General features: G+C 43.7%; 1 protein-coding gene across 1 annotated transcript; it reads left to right on the top strand.

Annotated features, from left to right (window-relative positions):
* The first annotated feature begins 3,324 nt into the window (after nt 1-3,324).
* Nucleotides 3,325-22,877, top strand: LOC134616195 (HERV-H LTR-associating protein 1). Its single transcript, XM_063460924.1, is given in 14 exon segments — nt 3,325-3,415; nt 3,494-3,550; nt 5,046-5,126; nt 5,469-5,552; nt 6,330-6,448; nt 6,450-6,577; nt 6,659-6,715; nt 7,760-7,836; nt 7,976-8,002; nt 8,113-8,202; nt 9,426-9,977; nt 14,368-14,524; nt 15,703-15,785; nt 22,578-22,877. Coding segments are annotated over 14 exon segments (1,647 nt in total). The 3' UTR covers nt 22,622-22,877.
* Nucleotides 22,878-23,123: the final 246 nt, after the last annotated feature.

Here is a 23,123-nt window from a genome sequence, read left to right as displayed (position 1 = left end):
TCTGAGCTTAGTTGTGGATGTTCCCAGCCCTGTGTAGTTGTTTGATGTCTCTTTGTAGTGATTTTGTGTACTTTTCTGGTTGTTATGTGTCCCGTCTCTTAGTTGTATCACAGTACTTTTGCTTCTTTCTTTGTAGTTGTTTTGCATTCATGTCTCTTCGTTTTGTGACCAGTTTGCAGGCTTTTGTTGTTCGTGTGCATCATGTTGTGTGTTGTGAGTCTTTATGTCCCCATTATTAGCTGACATTTTTCTGTTTTGCAGTTATTTTCCATCCCTTGTTTAGCATCAGTTTGTGGCATTTTTTGGCTTTTACTTTACGTGTACGTTCTTTTGTAGTTGTTGTTTTATGTATTTATACCGTGTTGGTTTGCACATGTCTCTGTGATGTTTTTGTTTCATTCTGGAGTTGTTTTGTCTCTTTGCAGTATTTTTGTTCTCAGGCTTGACTCTCATGTGTGGCCTCTGGCTGAAAACCTTCAGATGAACGTTATTATTTCGCTCACAGCCGAGGCTCTGGCTGTCGCTGCTGTTACTCTGTGAAGATGGTTCAACTCATTTTTAGGATTCTTATTTTATAACGTTTCCACCCCAGAACACAAACGTCAGTGGACACATGTGCTGCTTGTTTTTCACTCATTAGCTCATGTCATTTCGTTCTTGTTAGAATTATGCGCTAAAAGTCTGTGTTTCTGTTCCCCGGGGGCGGCTGTTCCCAGGCCCTGAGCAGCCTTGACTGCCAGTTACCGCTGCGTGCCTGAATGTGAACGCCAGGATGGCCAAAGTGCCCGCCGATCCCCCGGCATTAAAGACTCACATTCACTCCTCTCATTCACTGATCTTCCCCACGGCTCGTATGTCACTCCAGCGGCTTATTATGGCCACTTACCTACACTGTAAGAAATGTCCTTCTAAAAATAAACTTTCCACAGACTCAGGTTAAGTACCAATTCTGATGGATTTCATCTGTGTGACTGAAGAAACATCTCAGGTATGATTTAGATTTTTACAGAAGTTCAAAGTTTTGTGTTTCGTAAGGATCGTTTCAGTGAGGTGGCTGTATGTTGGTGTGATTCAGACATTTGGAGCTCCAGCAGCTTATTTGCAGGATGCACGAAACTTGGACCAAATAAATGAAAAGAGCTTGAATTAGCTCGTGCTAAATGAAAACAACAGGTGTGTGAGGAGAGGCCACATACAGCAGCCTGGCCTCACCTGAAATGTCTGACTGACTAAATTTACACTGACCTGCCACTTTACAGAAACAACTGTCCAACTGCTCCCTAACACAAATATATAACCAGCCAATCACGTGGCAGCAATTAGGAATGTAGACATGGTCAAAACGACCTGCTGAAGTACAGTTTTCTGTTCTCATCACCGTCAAACAGCATGAAGTCGATCTCCCGGCTTTCACAGAGCCTCCTGCAGTTCCTGTCTCTGCCTTTGGGGAGCAGTGTAGTGCAGCACCTGCAGTTGGATATTTCTTGCAGTGCAGCTGCAGGAGTGGGTTTGGGATCAGTACCCGGCCTGCAGCCAGAGCTCGCTGAGCTGTCAGCCCGCTGATGTTCAGAGGGGAGAAAACAGGCGTCGTTTAATCGTTATCTGCCCGCCGGTGTGTGACCGCAGGGTGGAGGCTGGTGGAGGCTCCGCAGGGCTGCAGGTGAATTCTGGTTTTATTTTAGCTGGGAGCTTATAATAATAATGATAATATGGCAGGTCAAACTATTGAAGGATTAGAATTTTAAAATTTTGAATGCTGTGAACTTTCAGTGCTGCTGCTGTAAAAACGATATATTTTCCTCTTTTTATGGAAACAAAGACGGTTAACTTTGAAAAGAAAAAGTCTGCTTTGACTTTGATTTGTGAAACCTGTGACTGTGCATGTGTGTGATTTTATCTTGCTCTGAATTGATGAGTCAAGAAATACAGAAATGCAGTGACTAGACTGAGGAAGACTTTCTTTGAACGCTCAAAACACAAATTAGATGCCAAGAAAATTTAATGTAAACGCTCTGAAAATCTTTACCGATACTCTGCGGGGAGCACTGGGTCCACTGGTGGGATTATAGAGTCATCATGACGTCACTGTGAAGGACCAGGAAGTGTTTTTTTTACACAAACCCGACACTCTTTTAAAGGTGTTTGATGGAGGCACAGAGTTTACCTGCAGTGTGCAGAGAGAGGCTGATGTGTTTAAATATCTGCTTGTTTTAATTGGCCGAAGCGTTCATCACCAGATGTTCAGATCTTTAACTTTCTGTAGTTCTCTTTAGCCTCTTGTCTGTTTCCTGCACAAACTTTGCATTTTTACAGGAGGAATGTGTGTTTCATCATTTACCTGGTTAATAAAGGTTATCTAGACTCACTGCACCACCTAATGGTTTAAACTAGTATTACATTAAAGTACGGCCAGTCCCCAACTCAGCTTCAGTTATTAGCTTTCAGAGCTATACACAGATGTTTATGGCCTCATTCTGTTGAGTTAGTTTATTTGTTTTGGTGGCCCACCACTAAGGGTGTAATTCCCCTGTAATCAAATGGAATTTCAATGCATCGGATTTAAAATTATGATGTAATTATATTTACTTACAAATACTTAAAGGTAGGTACACTACAATCAGAGTGTCAACAACAAGTCAGGCTTTTACAGGAAACAAAGAAATAATTATACTGTAAGTAATTTGAGGTAGTGCGCAGTTTCATGGTAAGTTTGCAGAAAAACAAACATTATTTCCACAGCTTACATCATAAATATGCTCCACTCTGTGGGGTTGTATTATGGAGTGGATTCATGTACTTCTATTGGAAGTACGTACATTGTACTTACAGTAGAAGTACAGTGTTCTTACATTTACTTACAGTATAATTATTTCTTTGTTTCCTGTAAAAGCCTGACCTACACCCTGTTACATCCTTACTCTCATAGACCTAGCTTTAAGTATTCGATTACACTGTAATTTCAAATAAAATGCATTGAAATTCATTCAGTTACAGGTTAATTACACCCTCAGCTGCATTACAAAGTGTTACAGTAATTACTTTTAACGTCGTCTCCAGCAGTAATGTGACGATGATGATGATGCTAATCGATTCAGCTTTTATGTTGGAACTCCTGTCTCTATGATCTGTTTGTGTGTGAGGCTGATTTCTACAGAGCAACGTGTCTCTCATATAAGAGCTGAGTTTTGCAGCTTACATGAGATGCAAATTCACGGGGTTTGGTAGCTTTGCCCTTGTGCTAACCATGTAGCCCACTAAAAGCTTTATTTTTATGTTGAGAGTGAACGTTTGCATGCTGTTTGTGTGTTTGTGTTTGCAGCAGTCATGGCAGGCTCCTGGAGGTTCACACAGCATCCACGCTTCTCTTTCATAATCTGTGTTTCTGCAGTTTTAATACTCCTGCTCATGAGCCAAGGTAGGCCGAGGCCATAAAGGCTCTATTGTTTGGTTTAATTATTAATAATAGTAATAACTGCTGTTTTTTTTCCTCCAGCATTGATCTGCAGACAGCAGGAGGACAGGCACAGGAGAGACTTTGCTGACTCCACGGGTATTTTTCCTCCTTGGTTCTCATTCTGCTTGTTCACATACTGTGGCTGCCAAATACGTTTCAACGTGTTGTTTTCCAGCTCGAACAAAAAAACTTTCAAGACCCACAAAGTACTTCGACTGCAGCGCTGTCACCTAGCAAAAATAAAAACCCTACACACAGTTGATGTGGAGGCACACACAACTGGCTTCAGTGTATTTTTATATGAATATCTTTTTAAAGATCACGACTGTCCCTCCACTACATTCAGGAAATTAGGTTTATTGAGGTTTTCAGTTTCTTAATAATAAAAATCTTTCTGGATTTGCATCACAGCACAGACTGAGTCACTGAACATGTCAGATTTCTTTTTCATATTGTTTCTTTAACCAGATGATATTTGAATATATTAATTTAATAAGGTTAACACTGGCGCCTCACACCTAGAAGGTCCTGGGTTCGAATCCTCCACCTGGCCGCGGCCTTTCTGTCTGGAGTTTGCCTGTCTGTGTGTCTCTGTGTGTTAGCCCTGCAACAACACAGGGTATACTCCCCCCCTCACCCTCTGGTAGCTGGGATGGGCTCCAGCGCCCCCCACAACCTTGATAAGGATAAGTGGAAGAGGATGGATAGAAAGTCAATGAATACCAAGCTTCACAGCTGGGAAAGGGTGGAGCGCCCACTCGGGAACGGTTCACATGTGAGGGGGGGAACAGCAGGAGATGGACAGACCGATCCGTTGTGGTGAAGAGAGAGCGTGGAAGCGAAGTTATTGATTTGCTGCTTGATCTACGCCCACGAACGACCACGAGCTCTGGGTAGTGACCGATAGGATGCAGCTGAGACGAGCTTCGGTGAAATGGTGAAGCTCAACTGGTTGATCTGGTTTGGGAATCTGACTCCTGGACACCTCCTAGGTGAGGAGTTCCTGGCAAATTGCTGAAGATTATATCTTTCAGCTAGCTTGGGAACGCCTCAGTGTTTGCCTGGATTTGCTGGTGGAGGTCTGGGCCTCTGCTGAGGATGCTGCAGCGGTGATGGATGGAGAGTACAGTTGGTCGATGTTAAGAAATATGTGAAAAAATCCTCCTTTTTGTAACTAAAAGTCAGTCAATTTGCATAAAATGTGCAATTTAGCAGGCTTCAGTCCAAAGCTTACCAACTCAAACCCCGAAAGTCAAAGACGTCGTTAACGTCCCAGAGGAACGGTAAATACCGTCATCACCAACACACACTTCACAGAGAAGTCATCAGCTAACATCTGTGAATCTGCTCTGGGTTGTATCTGAAATCTGTTCAGTGAAATGTCGATTAGACTGTTACACTGACCTTGTGTTGTTTAAATAACTGCCCCGCCCCCCGGGGACCCATTCCTCTGGGTAACTGTCACTTTTTTTTCCCTTTCAGTACATCCAGTAATTACACTGGCTCATTCTGCTGATGCTGCTGTCTCCATAATGGAGATTACACCCAGAACGAGCTCCCGTTGACTTCACGCTCTGCTTTTATTTCCCAGAAATCCCGGCAGAGCACATCGACCCCGCTGCCATCGACCTCACGCCGCTCGTCAATACTTTAATAAATTCCAGCCACTTGGGTACGTTGTCCTGTCGCTGTACGTCTTTCAGGTCTGAACCACAGAGTCACACTTCTGTTGGTTTTTAACTGCAGAGAGGACTCAACATTTAAAGGAGCAGTGCGCTCAAAGAGCAGCTTCCCTTCAGCCCAGTTTTAACATTTTAACTCTGATTTTGGTTTTTAAGCTCATTGACGAGGTCGCACCATCAACCCCGTCCTCTCGTTGTTACTCATTATTGCTAACCGCCTGCACCTTTCTCCTTAATCATGAGATTTTCATTAGTGAACGGAGTGCTCTCCTGTATGTAATAATGCATCTAAGGCTGTGTGAGCTCACGTGTTCGCCTGTTTTGTGTTGCAGGCTCCCGGCAGCTCTTCTCTCTGCTCAGCGTCACGTCCTACAGCTCCCTGGCTCTGCACAAACTCACCCTGTTGGTCTACAACAGTAAATGTTCTCTCCTTACAAACGTCTGCTTCCTCCGAAGCTGCAGACAGGAAAGAGTAACGCGTGTGAAGGCTGCATTTGTCTATACTGCCATCTGGTGGTGTGAATGTGTAGTAATTACACCGCACGTTAATCATCTCTACTCTTAAGACTAGACTTTCTCTTTAATCATGTCAGATTGTTACCTTTAGGGTCAGTCGTGAAGTTTGATGCACTGGTGAAGGCTGAGAAAAGGAAGAACCCGTCATTTTATTTAAAACTGCAAAATAAAGCACCGAGGATGTGTCCTAACATATTACAGAAATAATCTTATTTGCCAAACTTTGTTAAGGAGGACTTATTCTGTTACTTTGTTTATTATCTGTCATATATCTTCTGTTCCAGTGGTGGCTGTGTTGTCATCCACTCAGTCGTGAGGTCAGTGTATGGACAGTTAAATACAGTTTTTTTCCTGCTGTGGGATCTGTATGATGTCATCAAGAGGAGACATGCCTAATATGTTCATCTGAGCTGGGCAAAGGCCCCAGAAGCCCAAGGAGAAGAGCTAAAATAGAGCATTGAAGGCAGAGCATGAACTGCATCAGTGCTCAGAATAAGATAAATGAGGATTATTTTAAACTGTTAATCATGCAAAGCTCTGCTAGCAGAGGCTGAGACTAACAAGCTGGAAATAAGCGGGTCAACAGATGTTTGGAGGCCGTGTTGTCCTGACACGTCTTAAACTTTAAATCCCTGAATGACTTCGTGCTCTCTGAACAGTTTCTGTGTGTTTTGCAGTTTCCAGTGTGAGAAGCATAGAAAGCAGCGTGTTCAGGAGGCGATTCTGCTACTGCGTCACAAACGAGACCAACGACCTAACAGGCAGGAGGATTCGAACGTTCGGCCTCATTTTACGCTTCGTGCAGTTTGCTGCATGTAAACTCGTTTTTGTTTCCCATCAGACTTTACAGCCATACTGCTGGATGTGATGGGAAACTCTACAAGTTACCTGCACGAGCTCTTTAAATCCTCCTCGATACTCTCAGGTGGTAGATGCTATTTAAATGAAACGCTATATGATGTGTTTGTGTCTTTGGCTGACGGTGTGTTGTCTGCTTGTGTCTCAGTGAGCCAGAGGAATAACTCAGACTGTATCTACATCTGCGTGATGGCCGGTAAGATGGGTATGTGTAGGCCTCCTCTGTCCTGAGTAAAGTTCTGAGGCCTGGGGAAATGACACTGCATGCTTATTTTAAATCCTCACAGAGGTCTGAAAGTAGAAACCTTTTATTCCTGCTCCTGACCTACGTCTAAGACTGACACCCGGTCCATCTATTAAAACACTGCTCACAAGAAAGGAGTCAGATTTATTATAGCTGTGTGAAACTATAAACTGAAGGCAGTTTTTAAAAGCTGAATCTTTATTGTTCTGAGAACAAGCAGTAAGAAATGTGTTGGGTATATTCCAGTAGTTTAGTGTTAGGATTAGAGCCGACAGGGTGTTTCCTTTGTGTGTATTACATTTTTATTTTCTCCCTTGATTTATTTCATTATAAAACATTTTTAAAAGCCAAAAATCAGATAAGATGAGGTTGAAAATGAGGAACCTTTTGTAAATGTTTGTGTTTTTAAACATTTTAAAATGAAAGCTCTCAGCAGAATGTGAAGAAACAGTCACTGTGACCTTACCTCCATGTTTGGTTTTAAAGAGATATCAAGTAAACATTAACAAAACATTTTTTCTTTTTACACTTTAACACAGCAAAGCATCCTGCGGAGAGGCTAAAAAGAGCTCTCAAAAGGTCAAAGAGCAGCAGCTCGATCCAAAAACATTTGATAATCGCAGTTGGTAAAACAGCGCCTCCTGCTGGGGAAGGTTCTGTTATCTTCCACAGACCTCAGAGAGCGATTAAAGAGATAAAATATATGACTAAACCTTATAAATGCACACACATACACAGTTTACATCATACTGACACATTTCTTTCATCTTTATCACGTAGAAAGCTGAGACATACTGTAGAAATTGCCCCTTTTTTCCTTTTTCTAAATGTGTAATTAAACTTTATGTTGATTGGAGTTTCACTGTTTGGCCCACGTTGGATCAGTGGGCTGTACGCAGTCCTCCCTGTAAAATGAGTTTAACATCCCTGGTATCAAAGATGGGGCTGGTGATGATGATGATGAAGGTGTCTGTCTGAATGCGACGTTGTGTTTTGTCCAGGCAGAGAGGTGCCTGAGCTGTGGGACGTCGGCTCCATCACGCCGCTCTTCAACCAGACCATCGTGGAAGGACCGCACACAGGTCTGTTTACTGGTTTGTGACGGATTCATTGATGACCAGCAGGTGGCAGATTAAAACAAACAGCACCAGATCAGTGTAGAGATCATTATATCTTCTTTTTCATGACTTTCTTTTTCTCCACTTTGTCTCTCTGAACCAGCTAACATCTCCTTCCGGCTCCCTGTCGGTGAGTACATCAGGACCTTTAAAAGGCCCGTTCAAGCATCTGCTGTCATCAACCAGACGCTCGAAGAGCCGCTTAATTCTCCTCTTCAAATTGTCTATTTTAAATCTCAGAATGGCACCAACTGCCCACGAATCTGAGTCACATCTCTCCATCTGGGATGAGCTCCATGCTAACCAGCAGAGTCCATTCAACCGCACATGGTGAGTCTCTCCAGGAGGCCGGCGTTCAGCGTTTGGCTCGTCTTCACAGCTCGATCTGTCAGGAAGTTCGGGCCAGACTCGGTTTCCAAAGTTTAATCAGGATTAAGCTGGTTTATCTCTGATGTTCACAACCAAATGTGTAAAAGAAAGAACTGGAAGCACATTTAAAAGGATATGCATGAATGAATATTAAATAAAAGAGATTGTTCAGGTTTTTAAAAATATAATGAAGTCAGTTAAATGCTAGGTTTTAATTTTTAGGAGAAATTGTTTGTGTGAGAAATACCAGGAAGACCAAAAGACTAATCTTTGAGTCACTGGAATAGTTAGGAGCACACGGAGCGGCTGCAGCCAGGGTATTTTTTACTTTTCATTGTCATGTTATTGAACTGTGAATCTCAGCAGAGTGTGTAGCTCTCTCCGTGGTCGAGTCTCGTGTCACATGATTAAGAAACATAAGTTATTGGCTAAAGGAAGCGATGCGTGTCTGTGCGTCACACTGTTTTACAGCCAGTGTCGTATGATGTACGTTGTTACCTGTTCAAGCCTCCTGTGCGCTTTTTTCTTGTTGTGGTTCTGATGCAGGTTGATCTTAGCTTCATATGTTCATTGTTGCTCTGCCTTTTATTACATTTTATATCATCAAAGTCTAATCTGGCGCTCCGTCCTTGAGACCAGCACTAGTCTGAAACCTCTGTGAAGTCTTCCCTGTGCTTGGATACAGCTGCCTTCTGAAGGGTGTTTCTTTCCTGTAAAGGTGTGTTGTTGTTTTTTTAACATGGAAAAGATCCTGTGATCATCCCCCAACTGGTCTTCTGTGGTCATCAAGCCTTTTTTAATCCTGTAGTGTACTCAATGTTGATCTGAGCACTGATGCTCCCACTCTCTGTCTCTCGGTTTGTTTTGTTTGTTTTTGGTGAAGTTTAATGAAGTAGTTTTGTTTGTTTTTATGCGTTTTTTTGCTGTTTATATGACTGTATACAGATTACAGTTATATGCATAGGTTCTGTTAAAAGTTTAAATTGCATGGACACAGTGGAGAGGTCCAGTTTGCTGAGGTGGAGTCGAGGACACCTTTAAGCCTTACCTGTTTGCTGACTCAGGCTGTAAACGTGTTTATTTTTTAACACGTGGTTCTGTTTTCAGTCCCATGATGGCTGCGTCCTGGTTTCACACTTGTGGAGACAGAAAATTGAGCCTATTTCTTTTTCTTGGTTTATCAGCTTCACCAACAGCTGTGGATGAAGCAGCTGCATCTACAGCGAAGGTCACCACAGCTCAGCCGCTCACAACAGCTCCACAGCCTACGACCGTCATGCCTCAGAGTTACACTACAGCCGAAACACCGGAGACAACCCAGCAACCCATGGCACCAAGCATGACAGCAAGAGCTGTAACAACACAAAGGGGGACCGCGCCCACTGTGGCATCTTCTCAGAGTGGAACTATAGAGGAAAAAACAACTTTAGCACCAATTACAACCTTAAAACAGCAAACCACCACCACCACCGCTCTGACTGCTGCAGCTCCGACCACAGCAGCACCACGATTACCCACGGCACCGGGCAGAGCTTCAACCTTCTCACCAGCAGTTAGTCTGATCCGCACGCCGGCGTCTACGAGCACAGCAGCCCCACACACGACCTCCACAGTTCATCCCACGAGACTTCCACCTGTGCGAGCCTCAGCAGGACCCACGGTGCCCAGGAGGACTACAGGGCCTCTAGTTAGAGGAACTACAACTCCCAGCAAGCCAACGGAGACGGAGAAACCAGGTAAACGATTTGTTCTTTCAGATATTTTAATATGAATTATTTTGTAGCTTCAGCAGTGAGGAAGATGCTCTTGTGTGTTTTCTCTGGTTAGTTGTGCAAAATAAAAAAGATGAAATGTGGCAAATAACCAGAATAAAAAATTAATAAAACCAAAAATGCACCAGAGGAATAGATGAGATAAAATCTGGACTTCTTTAAGTTTCTTGAAGATGTTTCTCCTCTCATCCGAGAAGCTTCTTCAGTTCTGAAGAAGTTCTCAGAACTGCAGCGATTCACAGTTTTACCTGCTGGACAAACAAAGATGGCGACGGGTTCACTGTGACCCATGATGACGGCTTGTTGGGAAACATAAGGACAGACGAGTGATTTTATGTCGTTATTGATGAATGGACACGGAGGAAATCAAACATGGAGACCTGTGTAACATCACTGGAGCCACAGTTTGACTCCGCCCACTGACCTGCTCTCACAAAGCGACTCTAATCACATCACAGCCTTCCTCTGTCATTTCTGGACACACCAGCGGCACTGATTCAATTTCAGCCTGGAGAAAGGTGTGTGTGTGCGTGTGTGTGTGTGTGCGTGTGTGTTTTGAGCACGGGAAGCCATGCTGCAGATAGTAACCATGGTAACGCAGGCTCGCAGCCTCCTGTGCGAAAGCTTTGATGGGTTTTAAGCTGCAGAGGTTAAAGTCAAATTAAGGCCAAGCGTTCAGCGTTTATCTGTCTACTGCACTCAGCGTAAACCAGGAGCTCGTTATGAAATTCCATAATTACATCGTGAGGAAAATAAATACGGATTCAAATGTCAACTAACAGTTTCCACAGTCGTTAACGTACATTAAGACAATTTTATGTGACAATGGATTAAAATATGTGAAATGCACATTCACTAATTGAATATAGTGTAATTTGCATAAATAATATGACCCACGGTAGATAAAGTTGAGACTGTGTAGAAAAACAACAAAACAACAAACATTTACTTTCTTACGCTTTTCCAGTTCAGGGCCACGTGGGGCTGGAGCCTTCCCAGCTATCATAGGGCAGGGAGGAAGACGGGACACACAGAGGCAACATTCACACTTACTGCATGTGTTTGACTGTGGGAGGAGGCTGGAGAACACCCACACACTCCCACAGAAAGGCCCTGGGCTGGATTCAAACCCAGGACCCTCCTGCTGCGACACCCTTCGTATATTTTCTTGGATTTTTATCCCTCAGCTGTAAACGGCCGATTGTCATGACCTGACGGGCGGGCGGCATGGACATGCAAGTGTGTGAATGTAATAACGAGAGAACCAGGTGACATAGGAGCATCTATACCATGGGTGTATCTACTAAAAATCTCTGATAAGTTTGAATCATAGTGACTTTGACCCCAAGGTTAAAATCAGTGGTCAAGGTTTCTGAAAATCTTGTGACTATGATAAGTTGAGAACAACGTGATGCAGGAGTTTGATACCACACGTGTCTCCACAAGGAGGCTGACGCCGCCAGTGTTTTTATCTAAACGTAGGCAGCATGAATTCAGCATATCTCAGGTTTTGTTTGTGTCGTCTGTTCATTCACAGCCATTCTGGGGTTTCAGGACTAAAACACATTCCAAAAAGAAACTGGGACAGGAATGGGGGAAATAATGTGACGGTGATGTAAACTGAAACAGGCGATTGTAATCATGATTGTTACAGTTTGTCCAACAAATGAGCGAGAAAAGTTACAGAAATGTTCCGATCTGTTACCAGCAGTGAGTCCAAACCCAGCGCCTGCTGTTGATGGGGATGTGCCCTGAGCTACATTAATGTCGAGCAGCACGTGATGGTTGTGGTTCCTAAGATATCACCTGTGAGGCGCTCAGTGTGTTTCTTCACCTTTCCCAGCACAGCCACTAGATGGCAGTAACACCACACTGCAAATAACAGCTGCGCCCCCGATGCTCCCGTCCCCTCCTCTGATTTTTGCCTAGCAACAATCAGAAGGCCGGAGCATCCTGTGCAATTTGTCAGCGAGTCATTAGCGTGCAGTGAAATGAGCGTTTGTCACCCAGCTGCACACGTCTGAGTGTCGGCCTGTGGAGGCTGATGTTTGACACAGACACGCACACACACACAGGAATGAACGCTGCAAATCAGGTCGTTGCTGCTTTTGTGTTTATTTTTGTTCAAATTAAAATGAAATGATGAGTAAATTTGGAGACAGGAGCTCAGATGAAAAGCTGCATGAGTTCACCTGCTGACTGAAGACTTTCTTTCTGATTTTCTCCTCTTTACAATGATGCTGAAGAAGGAAAACTGAGCACTTGTTGGCTGAACTCATGAGTTCACGTCAGGTTTTCAGCGGCTCGTCAGTCACATGACCCTCAAACCTCATGTGCTGCTGTGTCTCTGCAGGAAGCTGCTGTGGGTTCATTGTTGCCTGAAGCCCTCCCACACCATCACAGCTCCGTGTGTCACCATGGAAACATAGACTGTAAATAAAAGATGGGCGTGGCAGAATAAGAATAATCCCAGAGGAAATTATGTGGTCACAGTTGCTCCAAAACAGTAGAAACAGTAACTAAGTAAACTTAATATTACAATATGTTAAAAAGTTACAAATGTAACTAAATAGCTCCAAGCAGCTGGGACCTTAGCATTTCACCTCCATGTTTCAGAGCCACAGGTCACCATAGTTGAACTAGAGGCTGGCGTGCTGAGTTATCGTTGAATTATAGCGAGCTGCACACTCGCACAGTCATCTGCTAATTAGTGTGAAGTGAAAGACGAACACAATACCAGAATTTTAATTCACCAAAAGTGAAGCACAGACTTTTTGGATGTTTGCATTAAAACTGCTCCAGAATCAGTCGATGGTTCGGGTTCAGTGACTGCAGTTTAATAAGGAGAGAGACTCTGAGAGAACTGAACATAATTTATTGAAGCACAGAGTTATAAAATATTAGAAGCTACATCGCAGGGCAGAGCCCCAGCAGCAGTAGGCGGTAGGACGGGACCCCCCGGAGTGTAGCGGCTGGTGGTGATGGAGAAGAAGCAGATGGAGGTTTGGATGAGCTGCAGGACAAATGTGAACGTGAAGGACAGAAGAGCACTGAGGTTTAAAGGGAACTGAAGCTGATCGGTTTACAGAAGGCTGCCAAGAAAATTTAGTAAATGTGGGAAAAATGAAGCAACACAAACTCCAAAGACTGCAGATCTGACTTACTGATGTGGAGGCGGGGCCTAGCAGACACCTAACAGCATCTACCTGTCAATCAAAGCAGGCACACCCCCAACTTTAACTTTAAGCTTGATCTAATCAAAAAAGGTGAGTTATAAAAATAATCACACTCGTGCAGTTGTGACAAAGGAGGAAACTTCACAGAGGCAGGAAGTGTTTTTGCATCAGGACGTGTTTATTTCTGCTGTAAAGGTGAACATTTTAACACGACTCTGTGGGATTTTGAAGTCCGCCTCGAGTGGACGTCAGAGGAACTGCAGCTTTGGGCACTTCCCTGTCATCACACACTTGTAGATGAATGCATCGATCTTCTGCTCCTCACACAAACACAGTTCTTAAAATCTCACATTTGGACTCCTCCTAGTATCAGTCCAGGTCTCTGCAGGTCCAAAGTCCACTCTGTATGTTTCTGATGAGGTTTCTCTGCAGACTTTCATCATGAAGGTCTCCTCTCAGCCATCCCTTTTAGTGTTTGAACTCTGAACTTTGCCCCTGCTGCAGAGGAAACTCTTGGTCTTCACGTCCTCAGCCTCGGGTTTTTTTAGCTTTTCAAGAAACTTTCTTGAAATTTTCCCGACTGACTGTAGCTTCGTTCAGCTGGAAACTATTCCAATGACACCATCAGAGAGACACTGACAATAGTGTGCACGTCTTCCCTCACATCATCACACCATCTGTAATATGCTCTCTAAAATGTCCCATGTATGAAAAGCAGATTCTGTGCGTGCTTTTTTGGTTGTGTTGCCAAGCTGATGTTAATCACGCTCCAAGGATGAAATCCTTTGTGCTGCATTTCCAAACCAGCGACCAAACATCCCTCTTGTTGGTTTAAATTTGAATAGGAAAAGATTTTTCCTGATATCATCGTGATCCTGTTTGCAAGGCGAACAAAAACGTGCAGCATGTGGACGAGCACGCAATTAAAATTCATCTGAATGTGTATTTTTATGATAATCAGGAGCCATGAAGCTGCAGTAGGTTACCCGTGATTAAGACGCTGCTCCAAACTGCTTCCGTGAGCTTTTAAAGGTTAATTTATGATATGTTTATTATCTTTAATGTGACGATCACCTTTTGTCTGTGGACATCACCTCCTAATTAGATTTTCTCCTGCAGAACACACAGATTAATTAAGCCGGTCCACGACTGACGTTCTTCTCTCTGTGTGTTGAGAGGCTGTCCCTGGAGGAGGCCGGAGCTGAGCACCGAGTCCGTCCCCGGCGCCGCCACGACCGTCGGCGCCCACAAGCTGCAGCCCTGCGTCCTCGAGCTGTGCAAGTTCTTCTCCCAGTGCCTGTGCAGACCCTTCAGCCACAAGACGCGCATGAAAAGGTCGGCAAATTCCCCCTGCTGCCTCCAGACAGCACCGCTGCAGACGGCGGTTTGAATCGTACTCCTGCTCAGAGTGTCGCATCACTTATTTCTCTCAGCTGCTGCACTTCATTAGGTGGCCACAATAAACCCAGGCAGTGTAAGGCAGAGAACACACACAGGTAGACAGAAATTACAGGGTGAAGCTTTCTAAAGTATTCTTAACAAGAATGAGTGGCTGACGTCATTCGTGACAGTTCACATCAACAAATGTTAAAATGAAGCTGTTTGTGCAGAGGGCTGGTTTTAAAAAAAAACCCTGAAAATCAAAGTGAAACAATGATGCAACAGGCCAGTTGATTTGGCCAAAATTTTAATAAATTACAACAACTCAAAATGATACTCAGTAGTTTCTTTTGGCCCCCACGTGGTTAAATACATGCCTGACATCCCAGCTCCTCCCAGATCTGAGCCGGGGCATCACTGAGCTCCTGGTGTAATCCTTTCGGCGTCAGAGGTGCTCTGACTTTTCTTACCCTGCTTGTTTGAGGGTTAACACCTGTGCCATTCTCCTGGTTTGGGGGTTACAGCTCTTACTACGAGTGATCTGAAACACACCTATGAAGAAAAAAAGAGCGAGTTACCTTCCCCAGGATCTGTGCTGGAGCCAGGTCAGAGGAAGAGGCCAGACAGCTGTGGCTCTTTGGCCCGATCGCTCAGCAGGTCGGGCCGTGGAGGTGAAGTGGTCTGTGGGCCGGGCAGCGTTCAGGGTGGAAGTCCTGGTGGTTTAATTCCCCTGCTGCCAAAACCTTTTTTTTCCTTTCTTTTTGACACATCTGAAGTCACCTGAGAGGGACACCTCCTAGGTGAGGTGTTTCAGGCATGTCTTACCTGGTGGAGACCCCCTGGGCAAACTCAGGACGTCCTGGAGAGATTTATGTCTGCCCGCTGTTTTGGGAACGCTTTGGTGTGCCACAGATCAGAGACCGTGACCACCTCCATGTAAAGACTGTATTTGTTTGCAGGTTAATCATCAATTAAAATGTATATTTTTTATTTTGAAATTGCTCAGACATCCTTCTGTGGCTCAAAACAAGCCTTATTTCTGTCTGTTGAAAGCTGAAGTTCTCACTCATGGCGAGCTGACTCTGAAGCAGAAGCTCAAGGTCAGCGCTTCACGCTGTCATCTTGTCTTGCAGGTACTGCGACGACAGCCACCTCTGGTATGAAAAGCACACCTCTGAGGTGTGTCGGCGGGTCAGGAGGGTCTCCTTCTCCAGAAGTAAGTGGACAGCATGAGACATTGCACGTGACCTGCCGGGCTCTGATGCTCGAGACTCCCTGTTCAATAAAACAAACACCTGCAGCAGCAAATTATAAACTCAGCGCTTCAGCCTGATACAGCCGTATGAAAGAGTTTGGTCGCCCCGGGGCAAACTGCATATTTTATTGATGTTTGAAGAGAAAAGGAGTAAACTTTTCAAATCGGTAAAATATTTCTGTAAAATATGCAGTCGGCCAAAACACTGTATCTCTGCTGCCCTCGCCTCCGTATATTAGATTAACCTTTATCTATTGATTTTGCAGGAGTTTGTTTAGATTTTGACCAAGAAACTTGAAGAAAACATGCACCTCCAGAATGTTTGAGCTAACAGGAAAGAAAGTAATAAAAAATAGACATTTTCACACTGAGAACATGAAGACATTCATAGTGACGAACGATTCATGGACAGATAATTTTAAAGCAGTCTGATCATTCACGTATGTTGAATGGGGTCAGATAAAACAACTGATGTTGATCCAAATCCTCAAGGTGCTGGTTTGAAACTGCAGAGCACTGATAAGTTATTAGATGTATTACTGAGTCTCAATTAAACCTTCTGTATTTAATTCATCTCATGTACACCGAGAATGTGATGGATCAGACAGTTTTTTTTCTCTTTGCTCTGTATGATGTCATCTTGTAGTGTGAAAACCACACCCACTTTATGGGGCAGCCAATGAGGAGAAAATTGGCTCAAAGGAGGAGGAGCAAAAACTGCTGGTTTGAGTCAGAGGATGGACTCAGTAGCTGCACCGATGCTCAGCAGGAGTTAAAAGTGATTAATTTAAACAGTTATTCATGCAAAGCTACTCAAGTGTCAGCATGAGGCATAAAAGAAGCATGTGGAGCTGTAAGTTTAACATAGAAAATAGTGGCTATGGCTTGAGGAGTTGGAAGTACAGGAAAGATGTGATCTTATTAGGTATAAACGGTGAACTGTTTCTCATATCGGTGCATTTTAAGCTATGCTGTCACCCTATGATAGAAGATGAAAATGTTTTAGGATAGTATTCATGCTACAACTGTAGCTCGCCTCCACCAGTGTGTGAATGTGAGAGTGAATGAATAGTGGCATTGTAAAGCGCTATATAAATCCAATCCATTATTATTATTATTATTGTTATTGTGCTCTTCTAAGCACTGCAGGAAAACCCAGGGATGTTTAATATTCCTAAATATATGGATAGGATGATCAGGGGGTTTCTGTTTGGGTTCCTCGGTGTGGAAGGATCTGCAAGAGATGAGAAGAAGAAGCTAAAACCTTTACTAGGTTTTAATGTTCGAGTGAGAAATAACGAGGAGTGATTACCAGAGGATCTCTCAGGCTGCTTTTGTGTTTCATGGTGAGAAATTGCTCACAAAGAGGAGAAAACAGGGAGCGATAACAGCGATAATTTAATTCAGAAAACATTTAATGACACCAGGCTGACAAAAACATTCACAATTTTCATGCTTACCCTACAAAGCTCTGCTGACCGAGAACAGATAACAGAAAAATCAAATCTCACTTTCATTTTGCTTCGTTGTTACTCAGAGAATCGTTGTTGATCATCTGAAGCTGATCTGAAGTCTGGGTGCGCTCGTTTGTAGTTGTAACTGATTAAAGCGGCGATCAGCGCCGACTAGAAATGAAAGGCTGCTGTAGACCAGGAAGATGAAAGATTAATCACCCAACTCTAAATTTCTCTTATTTATGCAGCAAAATGTTTCCACCGTGGAGCCCAGCTGCTGTAAAGGAGAATAGCTTATAAATAAACAGCAACGTTACCCAGCTGAGGGGGACCAACATAGATTACCTTATTCCAACATGTGGTTTAAACCTGCGCTCTTGTTAATGGCCAGCAGGAGGCGACTCATCCGCTCAATCAAATTATAACCTCGCTAAATTCTGAGTTAGTTTATGTTCTCAGTTGCTTGTTCAAGTCTTCCTAAGTACCACATGATGATCATTTTGTAAACTATGGTTTGCATTAGCTTCCAGTAGAATATAAATCAGGGCCTGCCTCACCGCCTGACCGACGTGTTGCAGAATCCCTCGGTTTCCCAGTCAGATCCATTCGTGCAGTTTCTGGAAGATGTGGTTGGTTCCGAAGCATCTGAGCTGCCGTTTGTGGGTCTTACAGCATTTAGAGAATTACTGGATGTGCGAAAGACGTAAAAGAAGCTTTCTGTGGCTGCTGATGGAGATGTGTGACATCATGAAATATGGCCGTAGCATCCAGTTCTGAAACGTGGTTTATGTCTGCATTCTTTCTGATGGCCGGTAGGAAGCGAAACCCGGTGTGCAGAAAAGCCCAGACTGTATAGAAGTCTATGAGAAAATGAGTGTAAAGCAGGGTGTAGTGTCTCAGTAAGCATGCAGAGCATACAGAGCATACAACATGATGTTGATTTGTTGGGTTCTGAGCTGGCTGTATATAAAATATGGAGGAAGCATTTGAAATGTCACTCACTGATTTTTCACTCCTCAGTGTTCCATTAAATAAAAATACATTTTATTTACATAGAGCCAAATCACAGCAACAGTCGCCTCACCGTGCTTAATATCGCGAGGTGAAGACCCTACAATGATAATCAAAATCAAATTTTAAAAAAATCAAAATTTATTTATATAGCGCATTTAAAAACAGCAGTTTTGATCAAAGTGCTTCACAAGTTAGGAAATAAATAAAATAAGACAAATTTACTGTGGTGGGGCGTGGTCTCCGGTGCCGTGCAGGGAGGGCGTACGCACCTGCACGGTATCCTTAATCACGCCTGCCTAGTTAAAGACACGGGGACTCAGGGGTTGGGGTGTGTTGTGGTGTGACAAGTATTGAATAAAATGGCTCAAACCTATGATCCCTGGACCCGCCGAGTCTCATTCAAACCACATTTACCAAACAACAAGACGAGACAAACATAGAAACCAACCAAATGATAATCAAAATATTTTACGTCAGAGCCAGAGTAAAAAGATGGGTCTTTAAACGAGATTTAAAAGACTGAACAGTCTCAGAAGAGCGAATGGCAATAGGGAGGTTGTTCCACAGTCTAGGAGCTGCAATAGCAAAGGCACGATCACCTCTGCTTTTCAACCCAGACTTAGGTTGCATTAAGAGCATCTGGTCAGAAGATCTTAGTGCTTTTTTAGGATTATACAAATGAAGAAGTTGTGTTAAATAGCTAGGGGCAGTGTTTTAAGATTTTATAAGTGAGTAAAAGAATTTTAAAATCAATGCGAAATTTCACAGGAAGCCAGCGTAAGTTAGCTAAAACTGGAGTAATATGATCGTGCAGCAGCGTTCTGTACTAATTGCAAACAGTAAAGAGAGGAGTGAGGGAGGCCTAAATAGAGGGAGTTACAATAGTCCAGTCTAGAGGTAATGAATGCATATGGTATGATAATGCAAAGTCTAATTTATTTATGTAGCAGATTTAAAACAAAGTGCTAAAATAATCAGATGAGATGAAAACATGACAGGACAAGATGACGGCAATTAAGAAAGGAAACATAAAACGAACCTATTGAAGAAGAACACTACACTGAGTACAATGCTGAGCCGTTTTTCCTCATTCAGAATTTGTGGCTAATTATCGTAAACATGGACGCTGAGCTGTTATCAGAAAAGGGTTAAAGCGTGAACACAGACGCAAACATCGACCCACGAACCTGCACCGAGAGCAGCACAGGGAGGTGAGTGAAGGACGGCAGGTCCTCTAAACGCCTCGCGTGTTTCAAAACACCAAGATGAAAATGCTTCACATGAGACGACTTCCAGATCCAGAGGGTGACGTCACAGTTGCTGCTTCCATCTTTTATATACAGTCTTAGTAGGCCTTTTAACAATAACAAGGAGAAAACCTGATGAGTAAGGGCCGAGAAATGAAAGCCTCAAAGATGAGGTCATTTTGTAGTTCTATAATGACTTGTTGTTTCCTGCTTCATCACTAAAGCTTGTACGAGAGTTGATCCATGTTGGTGCATTTAAAGCACACCGGATAATTGGGGAGCTCGCTTCCATCCTTCACCTGTGCTGATGGCGACGTGTCGGCCCGTATCACAGCTCATTAGAGCAGCAGCTCTGCAGGAATCTAATGGGCTCAAGAGGTTGTGGAGAGAGTCGCCTCTTTCCCAGCGTCTGACACGCCGAACGATTCCAGCGGCAGGCCGTCGAGAGGCCTGTCAGCTCAGTCCTCCGGCTCTCATTAGACCTCCGGGTTTATTTTTAGACTCCGATAAACCTGATTAGAAAGTGACATGAAAAGCAGCGAAGGCAAAGATTAAAAACTCTCAGCTAACAGCACAACATCGCAGAAGCTGCAGCTCATTTATGGAGAGCAAACGCATTCATTTCTCCACATAATGCTTATTTTATGATTAAGATAAAGACAATAATGAAAGAAAATGTGGAAGTCCGAGATGACAGCTCTGCGTTGTCAGTATACTCTCTGCAGTCTTCTCTTGAACGACGGCTGCTGCAGAAAGTTTCCTGCAGACGGTCTATAAAAACCAGGCTACCAGCCAGGCGTTTTATAGCCAGGCTATAAAAACGGAGGCAGGCACCTGTGAGCCTAATCTGAGGGTAAAGTCCTCCTGCAGCTCTCCCCTCGCTGCCTATAGCACCTCCCACAAGAACAGCATGCCCACTATTTGAATTATTTTTGATTTCATTGAAATTAAAATATATTTTTTAAGCTCAGTAAATATGCTGGGGATGAGCTGCTTCCCTGTGTGGAGGAAGTGTTTCAGGCTCTACTTTTACTGGTCGATCTACGTTCCCACCCTCGGCCACGAGCTGTGGGTGATGACTGAAAGAGTGAGATGGTGGATACATCCTGCAGAAATGAGCTTCCTCTGTCTGGCGTCTGGGTTTTTTTCAGAGTAGAGCTGATGCTCCTTTGCTATGAAGAGAGCCAGTTGGGGGTTTGGGCATCTGACCAGGACGCCTCTTTGGTCAGGTGTTTCATGTCCTACTGGGAGGAGACGTCAAGGCAGACCCAGACACACTGGAGAGATTGTTTCTCTGGAAAAGCTGGAGAGGTGGGGAGGCAGAAGAATGTCTGCTTAGACTGCTGCACCCACAACCTGACCCGGACTAGAAAAGCAGCAGATGACGGAGCGATGCATGAAGTTACGATTATTGAACAAAATGATTCTGATCGTGGCTTCTTCTGTGATCGAGGAGCCCTGTGGGGATCCATGCACGGAGGCTGAATACCTCCATCGGAGGTGGAGAACGAGTCACTTCACGGCACTTCACAGTGACTTTATCTTTTTATTTTTAAATACTTAATAAGATAAATCACATTTTTACAAAAAGCTCCTTCAGATAAGTGATTTCAAGCTTCAGTGTAAACGTGCTCCTGTGTTTCCTGGACTGGAGATGACCAGTGTGGAGACAAGAGAGCTCGCTAAAGCTTTTTAAACCTTTCTACACTCGGGCTCATGACAAAACTTCATGATGTTTTCTAACAGGTTCTCCTCAAAGTTCGGATTATGATCCCAGTGAAGATAAAATGGTGGAAAACTGTTATTAGCGGGAAGGAGGATTTTTAAGAGGTTTAGGATTTTCTTAATTCTGTTCAATTCAGCTCAGTTTTATTTACATAGAAGCCAAAACATTACCTCAACAATCATATGACCCCCTATGAGCAAGCACTTGGTGACAGTGGGAAGGAAAAACTCAAACAGGAAGAAACCTCCAGCAGAACCAGGATCAGGGCGGTGCAGCCATCTGCTGCGACCGGTTGGGGTGAGGGGAGGAAGACAGGAGAGCCACAGATTAATAATAAATAATGATTAAATGTAGAGAGGTGTATAAACACAGAGAATGACGAGTCAGTGAAGAAGAAACACTCAGTGCATCATGGGAAAGCCCCGGCAGCCTTAGAGGACCAGTCACTGCTGATGTCAGGATTAAGACAAACTAAAGGGTTTGAGTGGTCATATCAATATTTAAGGTGTGTTCAGAGACAGATTTATGATGTAAGAAAACATTCCACCTTAAGAGCTGCCAGCAGCTGCCGGTTCCCTTTGACTGACTTTGATTCTACACCCTGAACAGTGGCTGATGGAGATGAGGGTGGAGAGACACATCATTAGTGTGTAATCTCTCCAAAGGTATGAAAAGAGCTGCAGCTCGTGAACGTGTGTCATACTTAAAAGAAGAAGAAGATAAATCTGTGCAGGCTGTGCAGGGGTGATGCTCGTGGTAGATCTCATTAAAGATTCGCTCGACTCATCTCGAGTGCAGCAACACTGAAGTGATAACGAGTAAATATTTGGCAGCTGATAATAATGCAACAGTGCAGCAGTGATTAGTTGGGTCTGTCTAATCTTTATCAGCAGCCTGATTGATCCACGAGTAAAAAGTGCAGTCAGTCGCACGCTGAAGGAATGACAGAAAGTTTGAATGTCTTCCTGAGCTGGGAGGCCTGCTGACGTCCTTCAGGCTGAGATCGGAGCTCAGAGCTCGTCACACTCCTCCTATTGTGTCCGCTAACCAAAGGAACAAAGGGTGTTTTGAGGAGTGTGACCCTGTTTAAGGTGGTATGCTGTGGTTGCCTGCACTGTAATAAATCCTTCACGTGATTCTGCTCGTGTGTGTTTGTGGAAACAGCCAGCAGCTCGGTTTGTTTCTCTTAAACACACTGAAATACGGATCATTCGTGGATTGTAATCCGGAGGAAGCAGAGGGGAACGTTTGCCGTAGCTGGTTTTGTTTTGTCGTAAAACTCTGTGACCTGGCTGTAACCTTTCCTCCACAGACCTGAAACAGAGGTGCCTGACAAAGATGTGCAATAAACTGTGACCGGAGAGGAACAAAGAGCCGCTCATCATCACAAACTACGGCACGCAGCACGATTACGGAGGCCAGATCTGAGTCAGATTTCTGCATCTGCACGGGTTTGGAAACTGTTTACACGCTCACACAGCGGTGCGGCTTCACATTCATCCCCGTTATCTACTCTGTGATTTCATTTACTTTGTATCTCCAAGAAGATAAAAAATAATCTGATTAATACTGGACTCTGAAATCTGCAACCCTCAGACTAAGTCTGGACTGTTTATCCTCAGATCAAATGAAGACTGTGAGGCTGATAAAACAGTCTGAAATCTGAAGAAGAAGCTGTAGAAACCCAGAAACAGATGTAGGGTTTTAGGTTTTATGTCTGTTAAATAAATATCTGGTAATTGTTGTATTTTTTTCTCATTGCTCGTTTTTGGATCTACGTTCAGCCTTAATTTGTTCAGATTAGTCAAAGAGGTTTGGATCGTCTGGACAGAGGAGGGAATTGTTGGAGTCGATCCAG

Source organism: Pelmatolapia mariae, linkage group LG18 (assembly GCF_036321145.2).
Source record: "Pelmatolapia mariae isolate MD_Pm_ZW linkage group LG18, Pm_UMD_F_2, whole genome shotgun sequence".
In the NCBI taxonomy this organism is placed as follows: domain Eukaryota; kingdom Metazoa; phylum Chordata; class Actinopteri; order Cichliformes; family Cichlidae; genus Pelmatolapia; species Pelmatolapia mariae.
Note: the sequence above shows the minus strand (reverse complement) of the source record. Positions and strands in the feature narration are given on the sequence as shown.